Source organism: Platalea leucorodia (assembly GCF_965183815.1).
Source record: "Platalea leucorodia genome assembly, chromosome: Z".
NCBI classification, from domain to species: Eukaryota; Metazoa; Chordata; class Aves; order Pelecaniformes; family Threskiornithidae; genus Platalea; species Platalea leucorodia.
Window position 1 is genome coordinate 10,421,014 of NC_138858.1, and position 27,675 is coordinate 10,448,688.

At 43.8% G+C, this 27,675-nt stretch overlaps 2 protein-coding genes across 8 annotated transcripts in view; one reads left to right on the top strand and one right to left on the bottom strand.

The window, feature by feature from the left end:
• DCAF12 (DDB1 and CUL4 associated factor 12) overlaps positions 1-10,013 on the bottom strand; it is a 32,363-nt gene extending 22,350 nt beyond the window's left edge. For 2 of the 3 annotated variants that reach the window (XM_082336514.1, XM_082336515.1), the window contains exons 1-2: positions 8,889-9,137; positions 7,905-8,159 (exon numbers count right to left, since the gene is read on the bottom strand). In XM_082336514.1, the coding sequence (XP_082192640.1) occupies positions 7,905-8,159; positions 8,889-8,969 (336 nt within the window). In that variant the 5' untranslated portion in view covers positions 8,970-9,137. Of the gene's footprint in view, positions 1-7,904; positions 8,160-8,888; positions 9,138-9,314 lie in introns of those variants that run through there. The other variant, XM_082336516.1, reaches the window with a different exon arrangement.
• Positions 10,014-10,181: 168 nt separating this feature from the next.
• The window catches only part of UBAP1 (ubiquitin associated protein 1), a 35,179-nt gene continuing 17,685 nt past the window's right edge, over positions 10,182-27,675 (top strand). For 2 of the 5 annotated variants that reach the window (XM_082335507.1, XM_082335511.1), the window contains exon 1: positions 10,182-10,356. The gene's annotated coding sequence lies outside the window, so the exon portion shown is untranslated. Of the gene's footprint in view, positions 10,357-10,904; positions 10,926-19,368; positions 19,809-20,183; positions 20,221-27,675 lie in introns of those variants that run through there. The other 3 variants (XM_082335510.1, XM_082335509.1, XM_082335508.1) reach the window with 3 other exon arrangements.

Here is a 27,675-nt window from a genome sequence, read left to right on the forward strand (position 1 = left end):
GCGGTTCTCAGAGAGAAGTCATAGATACAAGTTGGTTTTGGTGAACTGTAGATCTGTTCTTTAATAAGCACAAAAAAACCCCAAGAAAATTTAGCAGCATATCTATTATTCCTGATGTACTGAACTAGCAGAATATTAATGTCAAATCAAAACCTGATAAAGTGTGGTGTGTTAAACCCATTCTACAGAGAAAGCTGAAATCCAGTCATTGCTATTTGTGTGCTGTGTCCAGAATTATGCATCACCTTCAGCTCGCAGCTGATCTTCCTCTGTAGGCAGCAGTCTTGCACAAACAGATGACTGTTCCTACAGGGACTGAATTTTTGTGTTTAATTCTTTATTTTGCATGCAGGTGTGGGGTCAGGCAACAGCTGAAGTGCAGCTGAATAGGAAGGAGGCACTCCTCACTTCTCCCAAGCCTTACAATGCAGTTCACAGCTGGTAACAACATGATGCACACAGCAGCCCCTTTGCCCTAACCATGTCCCTGAAAATTAACACCTGCACTGTAGGATCGGGACCAGTAATTCCCCCTCCTCTCATCCTCCCTTGTCCTTGCCCTTCCCCTAGGAGTGCATACCCTCTTTTCCTCCTCAGTATTTTCTTCCAGCAGAAAGGCCCAATTCCCTCCTGCAACTACTGAAAAAAAACATAAAATCAACAGTTAGGTACTTAAGATTAAGGCTTGCAAGTGTCATCTGCAGGTCCTAAAACTGGCACCAGAACTGCTAATTAGTATAACACATCCACACCTCAGGATGTCCACAAAGTCAGGAAAATCGTGCTTCAGCTGCAAGAGATTCACACTTTGAAAAGCATCTCAACAGGTATGAGGACTGAAATTAAAAGCCCTTCATATTCTCCAGTCTGACACCACTGTCATATATCCATGTTTGATACAAGGTTAATAAAGACTTACTCTAATGCAAAATTCCTTTAGCTAAACTCTAAACTAATAGGACTGAAAAAGTAAAGAACTTGGAAACATACAATGCTGAAGCATCAGACTGTCACACTTCTGCCCTGGATCTTCAACCTCAACATCATCTCCCTATAACAAGTTTCCAAATTAAGATATTCTCAGAAGCAGCAACAGGCCTTATTTCTCGCAGTGCTTTCACCTGCTCGTACCCCACTCTAATCCGTCATCAGCCCTTGAATTGCTTTGTCACTTCCTCGCTTTTCTCCTCCAGTTGCACAGTATTACCGTAACCAGAAGAGCAACTGCTCTTAGGGCAAGAAACTTCACACCAAGGGGCTGGCTTTGTAGTTTCAGCTGTAAAGTTTTAAGCAGTAACTTCTCTCCTTGCTTGGTGAGGAACTTGGCACGCTGTGAGTAGTTTAAAAACAACCACCACCACCCTAGAACAAAATCAGCAAGCACTGTCTGCGTATGCTGGGACTCTTGCATCACCTGGGGCAGGACGGGAAGCCGGAAGCTCACACTTGCAAGCTGCACCACTGATTGCCAAGACATCTTCCCTGTAAATCGAGCAAACAGAAGCCAGGAGAAGCCGAACAGTTGTTAGACACTTCTAAAGCCAAAAAGGGAGAAATGTTAAGAAACAAGATAGGCACCCAGCTAAGAATGCAGACAATTTGAATACTGTTTTAAGAGTTTTAAAGACACTACAGTAAATAAAGTACAAAATATCTGACTGCTTTTAAACAAGTCCAGCCAAAACCGCAGCATACAATGACATAAATCCAAAGAAAAAACAGAAATTAGCCTGCTTCTTCCAAGCAAACTGGTACCTTTGCTACTCTTGAAACAAGTACATCTGCAAATAACTCCAAAGCAGCCTGGACCCTAAGAGTCTTGACAAAGTCCTGATAGCTGAACTATACATTTACTTTTTTTCTTTACCTCAAGCAGGAATAAGAGCTTCTTTTCCAGCTACTCATTATACAGAAACTAAAAACCAGCCACAAAAACTTGTCCTGGATGCAGTAAACCCCCACCAACGTCCAAACAGTGAACTGTGCGTATTTGTGCCTTGATTTTAAGCCTTGTGCATAATTCGGTTCTTCCTGCTCGTAAAAAGTATGCATGTCAGCCATTAGCATACCAAACAACTTGACATCCAGGATTTACCAAGCCAGGATCGCTTTGGCCATCTGCCAGAAGTCCAAGGACCACGCTTAATCTCTGAGAAACGGAGCAGACTCAGCTATCCGGCTCTCTGCGGGACAACCTTGTTCTAACAAGGAAAACAGGCTGGATGACATGATAAAGAGAAATTAATCTTCCCCCTCTCCCTCTCTTTTTTTTAAAAGGCAATTCAATGTGCAGTTCGTAACAGTGCTATCATAACTCGAGAATCAAGGCAGACAGGCATGGCTAGGTACTACAGTTGTCATAGCCATGAATCTTTATGATCTACTTTCACACCCCACGAGATTACTAGCTGTATGCTTATTTTCCTTTTGGTTTGCAGAAGTGGTGAGAAGTCATTTTGGCAAATGGCTCCTGTACAATTACTTTGTGGCTGTCCCCTTTTCAAACTGCTTATGATCGAGTTAATCAAGAAACTGTCTCACTTCATCAGCTAAGGCACTTCATTAATCAACTTGCCAAAAGTAAAGACTGTGGCAGGGAATCGAGTATCTGAGGACCAGAGTCTGAACTGCAAAATCCATCCTTCTCTTACATACAGTACCGACAGCAGAACGGCTTGCCAGGCTCTTCTGTCAAGTCTACTTCCATTTTTTGACCTGCCTTTCGGAGACAACAGTTGGGGGGGGGGGGGGGGAAGAAAACCAACCAAAGTGAACAGTTCATTAAATACAAGTGCCCTTCCCATGCATCTTTAACTGAAAGCATTGACTTTATACAGCAAGATTAAAAAACAGGCTCATGAAATGCCATTTCAAGGCAGCACGTAGACTCTCTCCTGCCCTCCGCTGTTGCCCCTGCACACAGAACAGCAGATGAACAGGCAGCACTATCCTTTAGTTGATTGTACAAATCAATCAGAACAAAGGGTGCTATCCTGAGCTACAGCATGTTTTTGTTACACAAGCAGGACGGACGTAGACTTACAAGGCACAAAGAACATGCATGAAAGACCGCTTATTCTTCATACAAGAAGTGCTCGTGATATGCTCTGCACCCCAACTCTTCGTATACTGCTCTCAGAAATCACAAGCACATTCCTGTCATTCATACTAACATTTGAAAGAAACCCAAGATAAACACATTGCCTTGCTAAAAATAGAGAGAATCAATCACGCCAAAGTTTCACAATTGGCTTAAGCCAATCTTTGAGAATCCATGCGCTCCTTCCTCACCCACCCGAAGAGTCTCACCACCCCTGTGACAGCAATTAGTGCTCAGGTAGCTGCAAGGTCAGCTAGATCATATCTCTGCCTTTAGTGAAAACCAACCCTACAAGAAAACCCGCCTGAACACAAAGCAGCAAGCTGACCCAGCTGACTCCCCAGCCACGCACACATCAGTGCCAGCAAGGACAAGCAAGTGGGAACATCCCGTTCTGCAACAGCACAATTCCAGACCAGCTGAAGCTGGTCACAAAAATTCCACCCTCAGCCAAGCTGGAAAATGACGTCATTGTTCTCCTTCAAGTTCGTTTTTTGCTAACAAAACAACAAAAGCAAGACAATGCTTACAGTACCATTACACCAGTATCACTGCTGGTCAGACTGAGTAGCGCTGTTTTGATTTTTCCCAGTTCTCAGTCTTGCCTTTTATTCAGATTGTAAACATCTCTCTTTTCCACGTCCATAAAACGCTTGTCATAAGGTTCATCCATTCTACGGCAGTACAGATTTACTAATATATGCCAAGCCCCAAAGAAAGCTGGACTACGCTATCAAACCGGTACGTCTCCTTTCCAGTGGAGATCAGAACATGCACTGATCATAGCACAAAACCTACTCACAGGTTGCGCAGTACAGGTGACGCAAGTGGGTAATGGCCTTACACATCCTCCTTGAAAGGGTCCAAAGAGAAACAATCCAGAATATAAAGAAACCATCTCAGAAGTGAGTAGCAGTAAAAGGAGCCAGCATGTTGACTGACTCTGAATTCACGTTTCCAGACACAAGACCGTGCAATCAGGCACTCCACCTGGCTATGAAACTCTGAAGCACTACTAGCTAATGGGCATGCACTTCGATGTCATTGAATTTGTTCACTGCCAAAATCACATTTGTCAGTTATTATTTGTGTCTTGCCCTCCGTGTTTAATTTCAGGAGGCTGGCAGACAGTTAACACATGTCGACAGATGGCAAAGGATGGAGAAGTGAGAGACTTTGCCTGCTAAAGGGCATCTCTACCGCCCACACCATACCTGGCACGGAAACTACCAGACTCTGAAGACAGACATGGGTGTCACATGCAGTTGACAGAAAACCAAATATTCGTGAGACAAGAAACAACACCTGGCTATTTACTCACAAGCCACTGAAAAAAAGGTGCACAGAAGTGTCAGTTACAGGCACCAGAGATTTATTTACACTGAGTTTCGGTCACTGTTCAGTGGACTTTGAGTAGGGTTACAAACTGCGGAGGCATGAATTCTGATTCCCTCCCTGGGATCAGAAATGTGCAGTCTTCTTGATTTGTCATTACACATGCAAAGCCAGAAGATACGTTAACTCGCAAAGCAAGTGGAAATCATTTTCCCCATAGAGAGTCCCATATTCATGGATGGAAGAGTAACTGTGCCTTGTATTCTCACCACTACAACCCCAGGACTACAAGACCAGGTTATAATTGTATGAGATGCACAGAACAGATGTGGGATCTCTCAAACAAATTAAAAGTCTCTAAGAAGAAACAAGACCTGGTGATTTACAGCAGGACATTCAAGACAACATATGAATCCATCAAAGAGAGAAAAGGTGCCAGCTAGCATTCAGAAACCAACCCGTTCATGCCTTGGAAAAGCCACCTGAGAAAACAGAAGAGAGCATTCGGTAAGGAAGTTTTTAAACACAAATACATCTATCAGGCCTGCCTGGCAAAAAAAGAAAACAAAATTATTAGATTCCAGGCAATTATATTCTCAAGCAACTGGAAACTAATAAGCTTGTATTTAGGGAGTGATTTACAGGTCTTGTATTTTTTCCTCCTTAACTTCACAACTAGCAAAAGAATTATGTCCTGAACGCATACACAGAACTAAGGGAACAAGAGAAGCTGCAAAATGATTATCGGAACTTCTTTTTGGAAGCTGCTTTGTTCTTCACCGTTTCCTGAAACGGTAAAAAAAAAAAAAAAAAAAGAAAGAAAACTACAGCAATCTTGTCTTCAGTGTTTTCATCTGCCGTAAGCTTGTCTCCTTCATAAGTCTCAAAGTTTCTCTAAGAAGCTTGAACAGAAGACGCTAATTACAGACTGTATCTTCTTCTGAGACTTCACGGTATCAGCCTTTGGTAATTTAGATGCCGTCTGACACACCCTAAACATCTGCACCTCTCAGAGGTTTGCCTGTTCATTCATTTGAATTTGAAAAACATTAAGAAGCCCATGGCATGCAAGATCTAGGAGATTCTTGCAAACATGAATCCTGCCTCAGAAAAGACCAGGTGATTGGTTTTGAATTTTTAGACACTTGAATGCTTGTGTAGGTTCCATAATTCTAAATCTATCAGAAAAAGCATGCACCTTTAAGTAACCCAAATATCTCATTTACAGCTGGCCAACTGTGAGCACCAGGATCCACTGGAGAAAAATAAATTTATTTCATATACATAATCATACCTGGGGATATTTTTAAGGATAAAAAGTTATCTAAACAAGTTATAATCCTCATTAAAAATGAGCAATTGACAGAGAGCTCCATATTCTCTTCAGTGTTTATAGTGACTAGTACCGTCAAGTGACTAAAACCAAACCTACCTCTCTATGACAGGAGTGCATTTTTGTTTTGTTATTAGAAGTAGTGAATCCTTCTGGCATAGCATAGCCAAGGGCAATTTATAAATTAAATGCTAAAAGCTCTCAGTGCCACATTCAAGCTTTGATTAAAATAACTGCTATGGCTTATATTTTTCTCTTGCATTAACTTTAATTACATGCAACTCCAATGCAGCAAACCCCATTAAAGTCAACCAAGTTCTTTTAGATTTACTCCCAACTTAAATGCCACAACTTCAGCATATGAGAATCAGCAAAGGAATTCTTCTTTATTAGGTCGCTTACTCAGGAGATGAGAGAGAAAATCTCATAATTAGAGTGTAGAGTTTAACGCTCTACTTGTTCAAATGTGAACACAAAGCAACCAAGCTAAAGCTATTAGAGTATTCATAATTCATGTGCCATCTTTCACAATGCTGAAGTGACTTCTTTTTTAATAATTGTATTTTGCTTAATAGAAGATGAGCTCCATCTGTAACGTTAATCCTAGCTGTGGAAGCACAGACTTGGTTGCAGGGTATGAAGTGGGAACAACAATATGGTTGAATCCCTCTTCAGTTCCATGGTTGTTTGGTCCCAAACAATTTTCTGCAAAGTTGTGTTAACTACACACTTGCCCATTTATCTTCGCTGCAGCAGCGCTGGAACTACAGAAGTTACAGAACACAGCAAAATTGTTGCAGCGCTATAAAACACACAGGCATCTTGCTAGAGTAAGCAAGATTTTTGAGAGCTTGTGTTTCAGCAGGAGTTTGTCTCCTGTAAGCTGTTCCACAAACAGTGCCGGCTGCTGACCGGCCGAGGCGATGAACACACGTGGAGAAAGAAGGCAGAGAGATTCTATTTCAGGCTTATTCCTGTTAAAAGATTGTTTTGTTTATACAGCTAAGGCTTGCTTCTTAAGAGCTACTGCGTGCAAGCCTCCCGCTGTGTAACTATGAATAATAACAGAACATCTGAAATGAAAAAAAAAAAAAAAAAAAATACCACTGTCCCTTGCAGGTCAGACCGCTGAGCGCAGCTTCAGCGCAAAGAAATCTTGAGGCAAAGAAACAATCACACCAACTGGCATACTTTGACGTTTAAGAGCTGCTTGATCAATGCATTCCTTGCAATGCTCGGTTCGTTTCTGTGGCACTAACCAACTTGCAAAGAACAAATTTGGGACTTTGCGCTAATTCAATCAGAACTTCATACATGAAATTGCACCCTCAGCCAATGAAGTTGGGCTACTGACTCCAGGAGAGAGAATATTACCTAAGAAGTATGTTGTCCTACATTTATTAATCACATAGGACATAATTTTAATATTCCCCTATAATGTTTCAAATTCAAAGCACTGCTTTAAGAGTCTGAAGAGGTTTCAGTTTTTGCTGAAGCATATAAAGGTACATAAACAAGAGAAGTTATCTGAACACTGAAAACAAATTTAGAGTGAAAAAATCATGAAGTGAACAAGTAAAGGATAACCCTGAAGATAATTTTTTAAGCTTGGAACATTTCTAGCTATTCTGATGAATATCTGGATTTTAACCACAGTGTTTAGTTTTGTAGCAACTTTTCAAAATCATCGGCACAGAACCATACATAAAACCAAGGCCTGTAAGACTGAGCATAATGAAAATAGTCTTACTAGCAACTTCTGCCAGGCATGACAGCTACCATTTAGCAAAGCTAGCACCGTTCATTAACTTTCCATGGACAAGAAGAAAGATCCAACCCCATTGCTGCTCTCCATCCCGCAAACAGATGTATATCGCTCCGTGTGGATTAGACGGATGCTACATCGAGGTACAGGCGTTCAGGTTCACAGCCGTCAGCACAGCAGCATGTTTTCAGATGAGAATGGGTCATTGTTACGCATTAAATTCATTCAGAATTAATTGTGCGTGATTTTGACTCTGCTCCTGGCTACCTCCTAACATTTTCCTTAGCAGTCTACATACTTGGATTATGGTAAGCATCATTTGGGGGCGGAATAATTCACAGAGGGAAGAGAAACAGAGAGGTGGCACTTACTGTGTTGCATTTTGTCCCACACACCACTTGTCGGTGGTTCAGCCACTGGGAGGCAAACACTTTATTAAGGGTTCCGAGGTGAAATTCTCTCTCCTTCAGGAGGCTGGGAAGCTGCTGGGCTGCATATCCGTGCAACAAGCGGTGATAGCTGGACTCATTCTGCATCCTGACCTCTCTACCCTTCAGGTAGTACACCAGAGACCTTTTCACCGGGGGGAGTCTTTTCCTTTTGTGAACTGAGTGATCCCACCCATACTGTGGAGAATAAGCACAGAAATTAGATAAAGCAACTAGAACAAACTTAAGACATGACCCTTCTAAATTCAAAGACATTCCCAGCAAAATACTGAAGTCTTCCCAACTACCCGTGGAATACCGTCCACGAAGATTAACTCGTAAATGCTGACACAGCCTTCAGCAACATAAAGTTAAATATAAACGTTTACTAAAGAAGGAACACTGCGATGATATTAAAACCCGTCCACGCTGGTTCGGCACCGCTGAGACGCCAAACGTTCATGGAAACAAGAGGACACGGAGAAGGGCGTTAAATAGGAGAGGGCAGCCTCGACAGCTCCCGCCGCCGGCCTGGCAGGTTTGGGGGTGACACCGCGGGGGCCCCCCCCGGTACCGACCGCGCCGTTCACCGGCCTCCTCCGGCCCGGCCTGGGGTGGCCCCGCAGCATGGCTCAGCCCGGGGCCGGCGGGGACCCGGCGGTTACCGGCCGAACGGCTGAACCCAACGGGGGCAGCGCCGGGGGCGGGGGGGGGAGGAACCCGGGAGAGCCACCGGGGCGGCCCCCAGGCACCCCCCGCCGGCGGGGCTGCCCCCCACCCACCCCGGGACACCTTGCCCGGCACCGGGACACCCCCGCCCCACCGGGACGCCGCAACACCCGGTCAGGGTCACCTCTCCCACCGGGGACGAGGGCTTCCCCCGCCGCCCCGTCCCGCCGTGCACCCGCTCCCGCTCCCCCGGCCTACCTGCTCCCCCTGGAGCCCCCCGGGCCCCGCGGCGGCAGCCGCCGCCGCTTTCCGCTTCCTGCTAACTGTTTTCCGGGCCATAGTAGAAGGAGAAGGAGGAAGAGGAGGAGGAGGAGAGGCCGAGAGCCCGGCCCGGGCCCCACATGGAGCAGGAGGGGGAGGCGGCCGCCGGGGGACGGGGCATATGAGTGCGGGGAGCCGGGCCCGGTCGCGCTCTCCGCCGCAGGCCCCGCCGACCGCGCTTCACGACATCTTCCCCGGGATTTTTTTTTTTTTTTTTTTTACGACAGCCGCGTCGCAGCTTTGCGGCGGCTCCCCCCGCCCCGCCCCGCCCCGCCCGGCAGCCTCGTTTCCTAGCAACCGGAGGCGGCACGCGGGGGCTCCCCTGACGTGGGCGGTTGCGTGCTTCTCCTTACGTCCGCATACCTCACACCCGCTTTTCCCGACGCTTGTCGAGGCAAAAATTAAGAGCAACCCACACCCAGCGGTCGCCGTTTTGCCAGCGGTGTTGCAGGGAAAAGGGTGAGGAGAGAGGCAGGCCTGAGGTGCGCGCGGCCCCGGCCCCCGGGGCACGGGAAGTCAGCAAACGGACTGCTTTCCTGCGAAAACATTTCTTTTATGCCCTTTTTTGTGTGCGCGCGCGTGTGTTTTCCCCTAACAAACCGCGAAGACGAGGGTGCCGTGGAAAGCCGACCTGAAAAAACACTATAAAAGAACCTCACGGGCTTTGCAGCTTCCCCCGGGGCTAACAAGCCCGAGGGATAACTCCAGCTGGGCCGTTCTCAGGCGTGATCTACCGCAGCTGCTCCCCGGCTCCGCGTCCTCCCTCACGCACACAGCTGCCACCTGCATTTTGGACAAAAACCCCTCCGCTTTGGACCGAGGCGCTCTCGAAAGGCTGCAAACCCGCTGCCAGAGCTGCGCCGGGGGGTGGGCGCCGTGCCCCGGCGGGGATGCCCCCGCAGCCTCCTGAGGAGACCCGGGCCGGCGTCGAGGCGGCCGCTGAGGGAAAAGCGCTGAAGCGAACGAGGCGAAACGCCGCCCCCGGGCCCGGCTCGCCGCCTTCATCCAGCCCCCGCGGGGTGCCCGTGGCGGTGCCCGGCGGCGGAGGGGCCCCCGGGTCGGGCCGCGGCCGGGGAGCGGGGGAGGCCCGGCCGCCGCCGCCCCGCCCTTGGCGGAAAGGGGCGCGGCTCCCCGCCTGCGCCCCGCCCCCTCCCCGCCGGGGGTGACGTCACCGCCAGCACCTTCCCGATTGGGCCGGGCTGGGGGGGCAGGTGACCTCGCGGCGTGACGCCAGCGCGTCGCCGGGGGGGGGAGAGGCGAGGCGGAGGGCAGGTAGACAAGATGGCGTCGCCCGGTCGCGGGGCTGGAGGTGGCGAGGCGGCGCGGGTTTCCTAGGGGCGGGCGGTGGGCAGCGACCGCGGGGACAGCCGGAGCCGCCAGCCGGGGGCCGCCGGGCGCCGCGCAGGTAACGAGCGGGCCGGGGGGTGCTGGCGCCCCTCGTAGCGGGGCCTGGGCGGGCGGGCGGGCGGGGGGGGGGGGGGTGCAGCCGGCCGCTCCCCGGGCCTTCCGCCCCGCCCAAACTTCGCCGCCGCTTCCCCTCGTCCGGGGCCGGGGACTCTCCGCGCCCCCGTCGTGATTCAGCAGATGTGAAAGGGGCGGCGGGGCGGCTGCGGGGCCGCCAGCCTCCCGGGGCGGCGGGGCGGGGGGGGGGGCTGTCCCCGGCCGTGGAGGGGAGCGAGCCCGTGGCCTTGCTCCGCCTTGGCGGCGTCTCGCTGCCGCTTTTGACGGTTACCGGTTAATGGAGGGGAGAAGCTGCTCGGTCGGCGCAGGGACGGGCTGGACCCGGGGAGCGGAGGGAGGCCGGGCAGGTGGGCTGGCGCTCCTCGCCCTGCGCTCTGCTGCTTCCCGGCAGTTTCGGGGGCCGTGTGAGTCCAGAGAATAGCTTTCTGCTTCCTAACCCTTGACGAATTTGCCTTCTGCGAGCGGGTTGCTGTTGAAATCTGAGCGAACGGTTAGTGTCCGTGAGATTTGGAAGTAAGTTTCTCCCCGCGGTAACTAAATCTTTTGTGAAGAACTGAAACATCTGCTTTTGTTTGGGGGGGGTGCGTGTGTGTTTTTTGTCAAGCCTGCCTTTAGGTAATTTGTTAATTTCTCGCTCTTGTGTTGTGAAAACTATAGTACACATCTTCCCTATGCCACTTGTGTCTTTAAATTTCTATTGTATTCACTCTTTGGTTGTGTCTTCTTGTAGGCTGAAGAGCCCAAATCTTGTTTACTTCATGGGTCGTAGCCCTCCAGATCTCTGTTTATGCTTGTTACCTGTTTCTGGATCTTTTCTAGTTAGCTGTTCTGCTTTCGAATGGGGAAGAGGATCGTATCTTTCTCTGCATTTGAGATGCAGACATACCATGGATGTATAAACTGGTGTAAGAATTCTTCAGTTTTGTCACTTCTAACTTCCTGATAATGCCTTGTGTTCTGTTTAGCTCGGTGCTTACTAGAAGTAAAACATTTGACACCTTTATGAAGCTATGTAGTATAATTCAAGAAGTGTCTTCCTGAGTTTTAATAGCTCAAAATCTATCATTTTAAAGGGAAAGTTAGGATTGTTTTGTTTTTTTTTAATTAGTAAAAGAAATTACAGCAGATGGAAATGAGTGATCACCTTATCAAGTGTTTTTATTCCCCACATCATTTAAAAGTTCCAAGCAAGTTTAAAAAAAAAAAAGTCTCACAGAAATCTTGTGACATTGGTGCTGTTTCACTAGAATAGAGATAAACAGATGGACTCTGGCATTTGGTTGTGCAACTAATGTAGCTGGCATCCTAGACCCCGTAAAAATGTATTCATGTTGAATTTAAGCGCTTTGAGGTGTGTATTCCTAAATGACAAGTGAGTATTGCCAAATTAAGGAACAACTGAGTTGTGACTGGCGATGTAACTTCAGTGGCTGTGCTGCTGATAGAAGCACCTCACAGCCTGTTATGGCGTTAAGAGGCTTTTGTGGGAGCTTGGTGAGGGGAATCTTGCTCCAACTGTGATCTGGGGTGTTAAGGAAAAAGAGGAAGAGGCGGTACTGCAATTAGCCAGACTTCTTCCTCTCCTTCCTTCCCTTATCATCCTTGGAGCATGGGACTTTCTGCCCCTGTGCAGGCACTCCTGCAGCTGCTGGCTTCCTAGGGCTGACCTTGCATACCTGGCATCCTGCTCTGCAACAATATTTTTCAGGGGAGAGGGGGAAAAAACTGTTTTGGCCTCCTCCTCTCCTTTTCTCCTTACAGAACAAAGCTGTGTGTGTAGCACTGTATTAGCCGGGGGAAGTGAATGGGGCTGAGATGGTACGTGTGTGGTAGCAGCATAGCAGAGTTGGACCGATTTATTCAAGGCCATGTGCAGGATGGTGTTAGGTTGCAGGACGACAGTAGTACTGCCAGTTAATGACTTTGGTTTTTTGTACACGCAGAGCTGTGATTCAAAAGTGGCAGTGATGCTTTAGATCACCATTGCAGTTGCGTGACTTAAGCCTTTTAGGCAAAACCTTAATTCTAAGGATACGGAGAGAGAAAACACGTAGTCTTTAAACTTAGCTTTTGCCAGCTTCTGGTTTTAGTCTCAGAAACAAAACTGAAAGTGATTGCACTTTTCTTGTCTCACTGGCTATATCTGGCCTGCAAGTCTGATAGTGCTTTTTTGGGTTGGGTTTTTTTTTTTCCCCCTGTGAGTGCACTGTGGAACAAAGGAGTCAGGGAATAAGTTGCTTCTACTAAGATCAGATACTCTGCATAAGTCAAGTGTAAGCTGAAACAAAGGTACCTGAAACTTCAAAGGGAAAACTAGGGAAATCTCAAGTATAAGATAAGTGAATGAATGTTAGTTTCTCTTTAATGACTTGAACTGCAATTTTCAGAACGTTTTAAGAGTATACTGATCAGTATAGAGAATATACTGATCAGCTGGGAGACTTACTGTACAGTTTGTGTTGATGGATAGAAAAATGTTAATGATGAAAAATCATCAAAAACACGTGGAAGAGCTCCATCTCCATTGTTCACATGGTGTTTTGCAGTGCCCAGTACTTGTTCTCCTAGAGACAAAAATCTCTAACAGAATAGGAGTCAGGTTTCTGGACCAATCCAGCAGACATCTGGCTGTGCCACACTGGCAGCCAGACCTGTTTTGGCCGGTGCTGGTGGCAAAAGTGCTGTAATGCCACAGAAGGCATCACCTTACTCCTCCTCCTCCTTTTTTTATTGTATAAGCTTATGGTTTCCTGTTGCTTCCACAAACTCTAGGGATTGACAATTCAGGACATTCGATATTGTTGTCAATGTCCAGTCTCCGTGTCGTAAGTTTTTGACATCAGCCTGTTCCTGTATTTTATAGTTCTGCTGTGTTGAGTATTTTGATAAAATGATCTGTGAGAAATTTAGTTTTACTTATTAGATAGAACTTCTATCAAGCCTTCTCTGGCATTTTGTTTTTAACATAATCACTCCCAGTCTTTTCAGTCATAAATTCCAGAGCTTCAGCTGTCACTTTAAAAGGAGCTCTACCTAAAGGCATTACTATCTGTTTAAAACTGATCAGTGCAATTCAGATCAATGTCAGTGTAAAGAAGGTCTAGTGGAGCGGTAATTGAAAAGCTCTGGAAGATGTTTTTAAAACAATTGTTTGAAGAAAAGGCAAAGAAGGGTTGTTTACAAATTATAAATAGCTTTCTTGTTTGAAAAAGTAGGTCTTCTAGGCTGTATCACAGGTTGATTTCTCTTCCCTGTATTGTGCCTGCTTGCTGTGATGACTGGGAAGGCAATGCTATTGATCCTACAGCGTGTACCACTCTACAAGCGATCATTGGGATTGCAGTTGATCGATACAGGCCTGAGCTCACTTTTTTTCTGTGTTTTAGGTAGGTAATCCTCTGTGGTATGCAAGTGTGTTGCTTAATGCTTTGACCCTCTGACTTGGTTTGAATGAGCTCATGTTCTGTGTCCCTAATGACCTTTTGCAGTCAGTGTAGTCTTGCATTGAGCTCTCCTAAGAGAAACTGAGCACTGGGTTTTTTCCCTCTCTTAAATGGTCAGATTTATTCCAAATCTTTGCTTGCATGGGGAAGACATTTTCCTAAATGTTAAGAAATACTGTCTTTCCTGTGGTTGGGAAATTTTGAGAGTAGCTTGTGTGTCCAGACTTGGTTGTGTTTTTTTTTTTTTTCTCTTTGAAAGGCTACAAGGTCTTTTCAGAATCCTTTAAGCTTGCAATGTACTTGAAACACAGAAGTATATCAAAGGGAGAACAGAATATCATTGCTCTGACTTAGGTTTAAATCTTCTTTTCTAGAAGGGAAAGTAGATTGGTTCAAAATACCCTGTTGCATTAGTAGTATTACGGTTTCTAACTAACTGACTGAGTGCAAATGGAAATTCTGAGCCTTTATTTTCTCAGCTGCATTTTGTGTCAGAAACTCTTACACCAGAGTAACATTTTAAGTGGGGAAATCAGAAGATCATGAGTCTGATCCAAGCAGCAGTCACTTCTTCAACTGGAAGATGGTCTGAATATGAATATACTACAGCTACTAAACTGTTGGTATTTAGTATCATGGAAACTGGCAATAAAGAGTTGTGAGCCCCTAGTTAGTCTGGTCTATGTCGCTGGAGATCAGCGTTCATGATAACTATCTACTACATTATGTGAAAGATTTGATTTAAGGCCTTTCCTAATGTATATGTTTGTGCTTGCACCACTTGACATCTCTAGGCTAGCAGCAGATGAAGCTGTGACTGAAATGACTGGTAAGATTTATTCCCTGAGTTTGAGAGGTTGGATTTCTAAGAGTATGCACTTTACCAGTTGTGCTACGTCAGGTGGTAGCGCTGTGCTTAATCTGGACCTAGAGATGTGCTTATGTGTTAACTTGATTTGCCTCATCAATTCTGAACTCTAAAATAAAGCTAGATTCCTAGTTTATAAACACTCTGCAAAGTAATTGTTAAAGCATATATTTCCTTTTCTGATACAGCAAATCCACACTGGGTTCCACCCTAATGACTAATACCATCATGTGGTGTCCTTGCACAGTAATGTATAATAATTTCAAAGAGAAATATAGGAGGCAAATGTAGTAGGGAATGGAGTTTCTATGAATAAAATCACCATTAATCATCTGGAATAAAATTGTGTGTGGTGAAAAAACAATAGAAAAGCTTTATGCTCTGAGAAGAAAATGTGTTCTTAATCTTTTAATTAAATATTAGGTCACCACAGTTTGTTGTCAGTCTATGTGACTTCTTGGTAGAAAAAAGATGAAAGATTATTGAGTTTCATTTTCCTTGCTGGGTTTGTAACAGTATAAAAAGAAAGGGTTTTATTGTGCTTTTCAGAAAGTACCTTTAGGTTCTTCATGGGGAAGAGGGGGAATGAGTAAGTGAATGTATCCCCTAAATGAGTTGTTAGCTGGAGTTTTGGAAACAAAAATGGATGGAAAAATTATGGTACTATAACTTTGCAGTCAAGGGGGGTAATGGACCATAAAGATTTTGGGGGGTAGATTTCTGTATTACATGCCTCTGAGATTTGTGAGCTCCTAGGTTTGTTTAATTAATCAAGCTGTAATTCTGTCAGTGGTCATTGGCTGGCAGGGCTCTGTACCGGCAACTACTTTTACAACTAAGCATACAACTATTTGAGGTCCTGTCTTCTAGATACTATTCTAAGGAATAATTTAAAGACAATCTTTGGGTAAGAAGAGTTTTTATCAAGTTTTAATCAGCCAACTATTTGTGTTATGGTTTTAATCTGAAGAACTGTCAGACTTTGCAAGGTGGAGAGGGAGATGTGTGTCAGGACTCCCACAGCTGATGAGGAGTCTTGTGCTTGCACAAATGCAAAATGCAATTCCTTTAAGCCAGTGAACTGTCTCTGGAAGAACAATTGCTAGATTCTGATTAGTGTCGTAGCAGCGGGCAATTTTGCAAAGTATCTGCAGTTAGAGGCTTCCTTCTCGTTTGTAGAAGGGAGTTTAATACACAATTTCCGTTGACTTACCTGGAAATCTTTTGATAGCTGGTAAAAAGCTCGTAAAGTATTGCTAGATTGCTGAATGCCTGTGCTTAGTAATGTAATTTCTTAGCAAAGAAGATGCAAGTAAAGACGGTAAAAAGCTTGTTGCTTTTAACCAACGCTGTTGAATTTTTCTTAATTTGTATGCAAAGGGAAAGCTAGCAAATTCAAGTATGGACATAAATTTAATGCTGTTAGGTTCTGTAATGTCTTCTACATGAAGATCTTGAACTGGAAAAGCCTTAATAAGTACAGCTTAAAGAATCCACCAGCGTACTGTGAGATGCCAGGTAAATGAAGGTAGACAAGGGTGAAGAAGCTGAATGTGGCACGAGTGGCTAGGTGGTCTAAGCTGCTTTTGGAGCTGGGGATAAGTTCTAGAAATACACGTTTGGTTGACAGAACGGCTGTCACATCTGTTTGTGTGACATTGTTATCCCAAAAGCAGGGCCGTTCGCCCGGTGTGCAGATGCCAGTTAACACCCAGAGCCGTGGTGTTTTATTCCCTCCGTATTTGTGCAAACATGGGTGCTAGGTGGCAGTTCCACAAATCTAGCACACCTTCGTACAAAACTACAACATATTTATCCTGCCACATGATTAATATAAACCTGCCCAAATTTACACTTATTGGTTAGTGATTAACATTTCATACACTATTGGTTTACTATATTAAAATTAGTCTCACTTGCTATGGAAATTAGCACTCATGCTCCTTGCAGGTGGGAGGGGGGCAAGTCTTTTTGGTCCTGACTTGAGTCGGTGGTTGCGATCTCTCTTCACCACATTTACCCTTCACCCAGTTACTGCAGTTTTATCAGACTTCATGTTTTTCTGGCCGCCATCCAGTCTTTGGCACCAAGATGTTCCCTTTTATCAGTCTGGTAGCTCTTCTTCAAGGGTGTAGTTGTTAGTTTTCCACAATTCGTTAAAATTAAACAAATACTTCTGTGTCTTTTAGCTTTCTCCCAGATTCCTTTCCCAAAGCACAGGTGGTTTGTAGTTTTGCTCAGTGGAAAATTTTCACTTTCTGCAGGATATCAACGTGATAACATCATCCTTTTCATATCTGAGCTTCCATATTGCATATGCAAGTAATACGCAGTTCTGAAGGTCTGCCTGTCTTTTGGGATGTTCTGTATGTGTTACGATATGGGACTGATGAAAAAGTTCTGCCTTCTGCCCCTCTGCCTTATCTCCCCTCTCCCAAGGAGATGAATGCTTGAAATACACCAGTATTTAGTGGAGGGATCTGGCTGTACTCTGGATAAATTGATTCTACCGAGTAATGTGAAGGTCTTCTCTGCCACCTTGAAGGGAAAAGGAGAATTCGTGTACCCATTTTACTACAAGCCTTCTTCAGGGCATAGTTCTCCTATAATTTGACCATTACTGCAGGAATGTAAATGTGATGCTCCTGTTCTGTTGTTAGGCAGCACTGGATTTGTTTGCTGAAGTATGCTGGATTGAATCAGACGTGGGTTATAAAAGAGGCAGGCTGGCACTGATTCTCAGGTTACAGGAGAAAATCTGATATCTCGGTTGAGGAATGGTCAACCCATAGTCTTTCCACTTTCCTTCTTTTTTTTAAAAAAAAAAAAAATCTTGCTGCTTTGTCACAGTAATGATGGTCCACTGAGATGGATCTCTGTACTGTTAGCAGTCCCATATTGTTGCCAGTCTGTGAGGTGTTTGGAGAGGAGAAGCTGTGGGTATGACTGGACAGTCATGGGGTGATCTCATCCAGCAACCTACTCTGGTCTAGTCATAAAATAGAAGTAAGGCTAGGTTGCCGAAGCTGAGTCAGATCTGTCAAAATGTCCTGAGGAAATGAAGCTAATGCATCTCTCTGAAGGCTCCTTTTGCACGTAAAATGAGCGGTTTCTGTTTAGTTAGTCATTGCTTTAAGTGTTTCAGGGGTTGCATTTATTACTGTAGCTGCTGAAGAAATTTCTAATATGCAGGAAAAAAGTTTATACCGCTGAGCAAGACTGGAGATACAGCATGTAACAAAATTGCAGGCTTAAATGAATTTGAAGTAGTAACTTAGAAATAAAGTTTGGACTAAATCAAATTTCATATTATCAATCCAGAAGAACATCCTTGAGGCTTTCATAGTAAGATGAAAAGCTGAATAGGAGTGATTTGATAGGGAAAATTGGGGGGACAAAGATATTGGTCCAAACTTGAGAGAATGCAGTGAGATTCCTGGGGTAGCTGTGGATTTGGGAAATGCAAGTTCTGTTCTGGCTTTGTTGCTGGCTGAGCTGGATGGCTGTGGGCAAACTGCTCCAGCTTTGTGCCTTGTTCCTCACACCTGTAAAAGAGGGATAGTTTTACTGCTGGTTAAGTGCCTTGACAGCTATTTTCAAGTCTCATGCAAGAACTAGGTGGTGCTGAGGGTATAAGGGAATTCGGGCAAAACTACTTTCTGCTCAGGGGGAAAGTAATGAATGAGAAGTGTTTAAGGGTGTTCAGTTCCTGGCTGTACGAATATCCTGTAGCCTCCTAGATTTCGTCTGAAAACAGTGTCTTTCTGTGGCTATCGTTTCTTTTCCATTCCACTTGAGCATAAAACTCCAGTTCAGTCTTCATACACTCTTAGGCTCTTATCACTGGGAGGCTTGTAACTGTGTGTGTGCCTGTCACTCCCAGTACCGTGCGAGTTTCTGGATTTTGCTCTGTACATTCATGATAGAAAGATCATTCTGTGTTTGCGGTGAACAGACTAGGCTTCCAGTCTGCACTAGTCCTTAAACTCATCTACTCCAAACATTAACTGCAAGTGTACGATTGCAGTGCTGGGAGGGCAAACTGGGTTATTGTCTTACACAGAGAGAAAGCAGACCTTTTCATTTGTAGGGTTTTTTTTTTTTCTTTTTTTAAGTGAGGAAATGTGAGTCTTGAAACTCAATTTATTTGGAAACAATTGGAATTAAGGTAGGTGGGTGTAGAGGTTATTTTATGATCCTTAGGGATCTACTGAGTATCTTGTCCGAATGTAGCTGGTAAGCACTGCATAGGAGGGAGGGAGGAATGACACCTGGGATATGGAAAGGCTTTCTGAAGCAGAATGTAAAGACGAGTGTAGCAACTTGGAGCATCTTTGAAAGTTACGTCTCAGGGATTGGGTAACTGCTCTGCTTTCATTCTCAGAGAGTGAGGATTGTCTGCGTGTTTGTGTATCTTCACTGCTAGTAACCTCAGCTGTGGCAGTTGCACACATAGAATGAACCTTGTTTAACAGATGTACTGACTCTCTCTTTGTTTTTTCCCTGTTGCTTGTGGCTTCCATTCCTGCACTTTTCAATCTATTGTTGGACTGTATGCTGAACCACATTTCCATTTAAGCAGTCCTAAATGGAGGGGCCTTTGCTGTTTGACAACTCCAAAATCAAGAGATTGCAAGGAAGATGTTTCTGCTCGGACTGGAGTGTGCTGCCTTCAGGTGCTATAGACCACTGAAGTTTTCTAATACACAACACAGCAAGCAGCTCATTTACTTACCATATTCTGGTTTTGTAATATATCCACTATAGCTGAGGGCAACCTCCATTTGACTTCTCTGCTCAAGGACAGATTTCTACTTTTCTGCACTAGACAAGCTCGCTCAAGACAATTTAACTTCCTGTGTTCCCAATGAATTCAGTTCCAGAAGTGTACTTGGTGTGGGTACCACCAGTTTGCCAAGCCTGTTCAGGTGTCTGCTGCTGTCTTCATATGTCAGAGTATTTTTTTTTTGATAGCCAGCAATGATACTTCTGTTCCTTTGTGTTTTTAAAGAGAAGAACTTAATCTTTGCTGCCAGCTCTGGTCTTCTCAAAAGTTAACAAGCCTTTTCAAGAAATAATTAAGGTGTAAGTATTCACTTTAAAACCGTTTCCTGCTCTTTATGCTCTGTTATGCACCAGTTCCACAATTAATTAAAACAAGTGGAACTTGCTCATTTAAAATATGACTTCTGGTAGCGGAATTTAATTTAGTGTTGACTACTGGTAGTATTTCCCATCTAGGTCATCTTTTTAATGCAGTCATTCGGTCCTGTTTGGACTGGGTGGAAAAACATGAAAGCAGGCTTAACTGATACTTTATCTGGAGATGAAATAAGATTGGGTCTTATTTAGACATTACTGCAACGGGACCATATTTTTATTTGCTTGATTCACTTTTTTATATTTCAGTTGGATTCCTTTGTTCTGTTGAGTGAGTCTGGGAAGGAGTGCGTCCCTGCTGAGACCTCAGCTCAGCGAATGTATGAAAGTAGCTGAAGTGAGTGTTCACCTTGAGCAGTAGTGAGGTTTTTTTTCCTTGTCTGTTAGTTTTATCCTTCAGTGAAGCAAAACCTGGGATCTTTTCAGATGTGTATTTCTGTATATGCTTATTTTCTTGTCTCACTCTTGTTAAGAAGGGTTGGATGAAGACAGATACCTGTTGGCTTAGTAGGAGTGACACATGAATTAAGGACAAAATGAGCTAGCATTGAAAGCTGAAACTGTACCAGTGACATGTTGATGGGTGGAAGAAGATGCATAAAAACACAAAAAAAAGTCAAATAAGTGTATGAATAACGTCATTTCTGTAGCACCTAAGACAGAATTCGCATTTCTCACATTGTCAAGACAAAGGCAAACCAAGCTTATGAGGTACGTTTTGAAAATTGGGAAGGTTTGAGATGGTGTGAGTTTTATGTTGTCACTTTGCCGAAAAGCGTTTTGGTGAGCACGCTTTTCCAGGTAGGCTGTGATCAGCTCTTAGGTGCTTCAGTAGTAGGAAGTTTTTAGAACTTCTGCTTTCATGTATCTCAAAGTGTGTATTTGGTGAAAGAGTAACTTATGGTGAATAGGGCTGTTAATTGGAAAACAGGCAACACTGAGAGATGAAACTGAAACAGGGTAGATTTAGACTGGACATAAGGAAGAAGTTTTGTTTGCAGTGAGGGTGGCGAGACACTGGGGTTGCCCAGAGAAGTTGTGGATGCCCCATCATTGGAAGTGTTCAAAGCCAGCTTGCACGGCACTTTGAGCAACCTGATCTAGTGAAAGATGTCCCTGCCTGTGGCGGGGGGGTGGACTAGATGATCTTTGAAGGTCCCTTCCAACCCAACCCATTCCATGATTGGTGGCTCCTAAATTAAGTGCATTTCCAGGGAACTTGAATTCTCAGAATGTGGCTCTTTTAGCCGAGAGAAATGAGGTATGTTAGTGGAAAACAGGGACATCAGATGGCTGGAAAAGTTCAGCAGTTATAACCACATTATGGGATAGATCCTGTAGGGAGTGGGAGAAGGCTGTTCGTGGCCTTATGTGTTTTTAAACTGCTTGGACTGAGGGTGCAATCAGGATCTGAAGCAGTGGCTCCCATGCTGAGTTCAAGGTTTTAGCCTGCTGTTGCAGGGCAGGCAGAGTTGTTTGTAGGTGGAATAGTTAATTTAACAGGCTGTATTTTCTGTCAGTACCATACAGAGTTTGCTGGGAAAATATTAAATGTGTGGTGAGAGTGGGTAGTGCATGTGACCCTAGTATAAGAGGAAAAATTGATGAGTCTATAGTAGTCTAACACTGGTCCCATTATTCTTGTACAGTGCAGTACACACGTATTTTGGCTGAGTTCAAATATATGAAATGGCAAGTGATGTTTGACGGGCTGGCAGATTTTATTTTTCCATTTTAAAACTTTTGTCCAACTTGATTTCTTACTAGGTGTTTCTTGTCTGCTTTGTTAAAGTAATTCCATAAGCATTCATATTTCACCAAATTGCTAACTAAAAAACCTAACTATCAATAAATAGTGCCATTTCCCTTCAGAGCTTTAACAGGGAAAAGGTGACAGTTGTATAGCTTTCTTTGGATTTATTTTAAATAGAGTCATTTAATTGCTGTAGTGTGTTTAAATGCATTAACTTCCAGTTAATTAATCTTTATCAAAAGAATACAGAGTGCTTTCTGCAATGAAATAATTTGAGTTCTTGTGTCAGTATTGGGAGTAGGTCCTGGTATTGCCATCAGAGTTGAACTTGTTTCTAGATATAATGTAAGATCATCTACCTGTACACCTCTCTTGGTCAAAGAGCTTAAGAAGAAAAAGCTTGAAACTGCACAGATTCTGTTATTTTTGGATTAAAAAGGGGATGTTCTGATTAATGGCAAAAGCTGTTTTACTCCATTATGTTGGCAGCATTTTGGAAACATTTGTCTAGCTCTCCTCATTCATAACTGGGACAAGTCTGAAGTATTAATAAGATTCAAGTACTTCAGAGTCATCTTGTTACATGTTGAAGTGTCACTGCAACAAATAGAGCAGCATTTTAATTAGCTTATGCTGCTCTGGGTTCCAGACATATGTTTTTAAACGTGCAGGATATTCCACTGCTTTTTTCATACATCTTTAACAAAAGAACAGAATAAGTGGGCTATTTTGTTGTTGAAGCTAGCACCTTTCTCTAGGTAGCAATCTCTCATTCGAGAAGGGTCGTATTGAAATTTTAGGTTTCTTCTAAAGTTCTAGGATTAACTAGAAGAGTTAATGTACATGCCTGGCTCTGGCTAGTGCTAAGATTACTGTTAAAGATTTGACTCGTTTGTAGGAGTGTGAAGTCTTGTGCTAATTAAGCTGAAGTAGCTAAATTTGTTAATAGTTACTAGATGATTTCTGTCTGACTACTTTAAGCTCTCAAAGTGGTAGGTATTTGCTATCCAAACTTTGGATATAGAAAAATGGTAGTTAAAATCAGCTGCTCTGCTCATCAAATTTGGGACTTGTTTCATTACTGCAATTGTGAGATTATCGTAGCCCTCGTTGGTGGTACAAGTGCTGGATCATCTTTTCTCGCTTTTTTCCTGGAGTGTAGGAGTTCCACAGCGTATTTATATTTTCTGCTATGGTTTATCATGCAAATGTCAGTCTGCTGCTGTTGTATCTCAAGGAGGGGAGGATGGTCCTTCTGTTTCTAGTTTACCACCCTTTTCTTGGTGATGTAGCTTCTAGATTAGTGAAGCTCATCTCAAGAAGCAAAAAAAGATGTAAGCTCATGGTTTGTGTTTTTTTTTTTTTTTTCCTTCTTCTGCTTTTCTGTTTAGATGATTTTTATATAATTTAGGTAACAATCACTAGTAGGAACTACACTCTAAAATCCACATCTGCTCTTGGAGTTGACAGAACCTGGGCTGTCGCCTTGTTTGCTGAGTTTGGAAGTCAGGCCAGCCTTAGATGTTAGTTGCATATGGTTTTCTCTTGTGACAAGACTCTCTTTTTTTGGAAAGAGTCCATTTTAAAAAGGTTGCCCATTTGTGGCAACAGTTAAATGTGAATTTAGAACAGGTGCATCTTCTGTACCCCTTTGGCACATCAGTCTCTGGCCAAAGGAAAAGCTCGCACTGATCTGCCTTGACCACAGGGCTGTCTATAAGTAATTTTCAGTTTTCTTATGTTCTTGCTGTGAAACTTGTAGTTCTAGAGGCTTGTGTGGTGCATAAGCTTCAACTTCATTGGGAACTTGTATGGCTGGTAAGTGATTGTGATTGAAAAACTGGTGCATTAGTGTACTGCATTTCCTCAGCCATTGTAGGGTTTCCCATATTTCTGGGTGAAATGTACAGCAAATTACCTTATGTCCCAAATACACAGTCAGGATCTTAAAGGAGGAATAGAGCTGTCCGTTACCAGTTAAGAGCCTTCAATCCTTAACCAGCCCAAACAGTATGTGCTTTTAACAAGTGCAGTGTCTTTAATGAACAAAGTGGGACATGACATGAGTAGCTGTGTAACTACAGGTGTCTAATATTAATGCAGTGAATCCATATGGAACAACAGAGTGAGAGGTGCTATGCTTCTCTGAGAGCATGTGGAAGACCTGTCTTCCACTTTAACTTCTCATTGATTGATATGTACTGAAGCAGAAGGTCTAATTGCCCACTATGTCTCATTAAGCAATGGCACAATTTGAAGAATCGATTTCTCCTAATGTTTGTCACTGCTAGGAAGATGCTATCCAACATCTGCATGTAAAGCCCCGTAATGGATGTTATTGCCTCACTAAAGAGTGTTGTCTCGTAATCCAGTAATGTGATCTGCACGCAGATCTACTCTTCAGGGGCTCTTTTCTCCCTGTCCTTCCTACTCATGTTTCTGGAAATGTTTTTAGAAGTGCAAAATAGCACTTTTAAAGTGCTATTGGTTCCTGTCCCTCTGCCCCTCAATCATTGCACTGGAAATAACAAACTAAATTAGTTTGATGTTATAGGCTGTCCTTCAAAATTTAGATCTCTCATCACAGTTGCTTGGATTGTTGATACATGGGCTGTGTGTGCAGCAGATTTACCTCATCCCTTCCTCCCTCCGCCCCCTGGTTGTCAGTGTAATCCCTACTCTGCATTTGATTAAATGTAGGGTGTCTATTTGTACTTGCATCCCATGAGATGAAGACATGTCATTAAATTTGTTTTAACCAGTGGCTATTGAAAATGGAATGGAAATTCCATACCTGTATTTGCTTAAAGGAGGGTCTAGTTTGTTCTTGTTGATCTTAAAATAAACCAATAACCTTAATGTGCCTTATCGCCTGGATTGCAGTAGCACTTAAAAGGAATTACTGTAGATATACTTAAAAGATTCTTTTTCTGTTAAGACTAGAGAAAGTGATGCTTTTTCTTTTTTTCCTTTTTTTTTTTTTTTTTCCTCTGCAGGGCATGTAGCTGTAATATGTCAAATCTAGTTTTACAACAACTTTATCCAAAGAGCTATTATCAGTGGCTCAACATGATGGTGCTTAATGAAAGGGGAGTATCTCCATGCAGCTGACTGTGCTCATTGTTCGCAGAACTGGTAGAGGTACAAAGCAGAAGCATTTGCTGCAGATTTTGGGGTGATGTCATCTATTTTGAGACTGCAGTAAATGAAAAAGGAATCTGTTCTGTACTGTAGTAAACTGTGATCAGCTTTTTACTGTCTACGTAAGAGATCTCAATTGCGTAGCAATGATTGAACACTTACAGAGGTGGGAAGCTTTGATAGGAGAATCTTAACTTTTGTTTTATCTTAGCAACAGGCACTGTCTACATCTACTTTTGTTGTATGAGGCTATATACAGAATCCTGATGTTTGTTATAGGCTTTCACTTGCACTGAAACAAGTAGTTATAGTGAAAACTTAAACCACTGTCTAAATCAGGAATACCTGTGGTGCATTAAAAATCAATCACTTGAATCAAACTGCTTTTCACTGTTTCTCAGTGTTAAATCAGTAGTAGTTCATGAATGTAATATAGGGAGAAAAAAAATTTTCTTTTAATTTTTTTGTCTTTTTGTAGTTTTCAGAGTGAATGGATGCATTCTCAGTTCTGTGTACTTAGACTACACAATATGTATCAGCAGGCAAAATGGAAGTTGCAAGAGCAGGTGTCTCTTCTCTGAAAATCATAGATGTGTTGTTTTGATTATGGCTGATAAGTTGAGGCATTTTGGTTTCCTCTGACCCATAATAAGTACATTTCCCATTTATCTGAATCTTAGGTGGGAGTTACTTCAGAGAATTCATGAGGCCTGGAATCTAGACATACTTGGACCCCAAAATACAGCAACAAGAGACCAGTTCATCTTGACAAATAGTTAAATTGTCTTGAGTTGACTGAGAAAGCTGTTCCAGGCACCATTAGTGGTAGGATACTTCCAACTTGACCAGTCAGAACGCTTTTAGAAGAAAAGGAATGTAGATATAAACTTCAGGGAGAAACACCAATAGAAGGAACATGGCAATAATAATTAAAAACACCCCAATTTTGCAGCAGCTCCCCATGAGTCACTCTTGGTAGTAATTTTTTTTTTCTCATCTGTTGATGAGACTGTCCCTTTAATGTTGCTTGACTTCACCAAGTCACACTTAGCTATGCTGCCAGACAACAAGGAGAACGCAGATAAGTAGTCATTCAGGTTTGTGTGGTGACGCGCCAGGTGGACTGTCTTGGTCATCTCTATGCTGTCCCTTCAAGCCTTTCCAGCTTGTCATCTCTCTTTGTGCCAGTTGTTTCTGTCATCAGTTTTGTCTTGTTACTTCCCTGTTTCTGCATCTTTGTGTTGGTTTTTCTGTTGTTGTGGTTGTTTCCCTGCCTCCCCCCCATCCCCCTCAATCATCACTCTGAGGTCCTCTGCCCTCATCCTGGGCTCTGCTGTACTGTGTTCCTCCGGCTGGCTGGTTTTAAGAATGTGCCCTATTGCCTCAGTGTTACGAAGTGAAGAATGAATGTACAGACAGGAAAGGAAGAGCTCACACCAGATTGCTTCAGCGGCTACTGACATTAAAGTTCCTTATAACTTTTATGCACTTGTAGTCCTGATCTGCTCTTCAGAGGGTTAGCCAGAACCAAGAATGAGGGAGTGGAGCTAAGGAGGTTGACATTTATAGAGTAGAGCTTATACGTGTGTTGTGGTTTAACCTGGTAACTAAGCACCACACAGCTGCTCGTTCACTCCTCCTCAGTGGGATGGGAGAGAGAATCGGAAGAGTAAAAGTAAGAAAACTTGTGGATTGAGGTAAAGACAGTTTAATAGGTAAAGCAAAAGCTGTGCACGCAAGCAAAGAAAAACAAGGAATTCATTCACTACTTCCCCTCGGCAGGCAGGTGTTCAGCCACCTCCAGGGAAGCAGGGCTCCATCATGTGTAGTGGTTACTTGGGAAGACAAACGCCATCACACTGAACGTGCCCCCCTTCATTCTTCTCCCTTCTTCCCCTTTTTGTCCCGCCCTTCCTTTGGTCCGTCAGGGTCAGCTGTCCCAGCTGTGCCCCCTCCCAACTTCTCATGCGCTCCTGGCCTCCTCGCTGGTGGGGTGGTGTAAGAAGCAGAAAAGGCCTTGACTCTGTGTAAGCACTGCTCAGCAATAACTAAAACATCCCTGTGTTATCAACACTGTTTTCAGCACAAATCCAAAACATAGCCCCATACTGGCTACTACGAAGAAAGTTAACTCTACCCCAGCCAAAACCAGCACAAGGTCCCTGGTCTATACTAGGATTTTACTACAGGGTTGCCAACAAAAGCAAGACACTTATTGCTTATGTGGGGTATTTTGACACCAAGGACACATCCAAGGCTTTATGCAGCTGCAGATTGATACACTACTGCAAAACTCCCTGGAAGGTAGATGTGCACATCTTTGGTTCTGTGGGATTCGTACGCATTGCTGTGAGTGTCTCTGGAGCAAACTGGTAGTGTCACGGTGACTTAGTGTTCAGTTACGTGAGATCAGTGCGTGAGATGGTAAACTTGATATGTCCTTGCAACGGCCTGCTGGAGAGGGGATATAAATTATAATTCTAAAAATGATCTCTTCGAATTTTCTTTTCAATGTCCTTTACATCGGTACGGTCTGGAGTAAGCTGCTTCTGGTGAATGAGGTAGACAGCTTAAATTGTTTTGCCTGTAGATAACTGGTGCTGCATTGAAAAAGCTTCCTTGTCAGTTGAGTTGCCAAAGAGAGAAGGTTACTTCCTCTCATCAGAAGTTTTAAAATCCTGTAGAGAAAGAGCATTTTCTTTTCAGTCTGAGATAGTAACCAGAGGAAAGAACAACTCAGAGAAATTAAAGGAAGTGTGTAGAGGCCTTGTCCCTAGTTCAGCTCCGCTGTGATAGTGGTGGACAGCGGGCAGCCATCGTACATGCTTGCAGGTGATGCGTCACAGTCTCCGTTGACATGCAGAGGACTGATGAGGTGTATGAAAGCTGTATGATGTC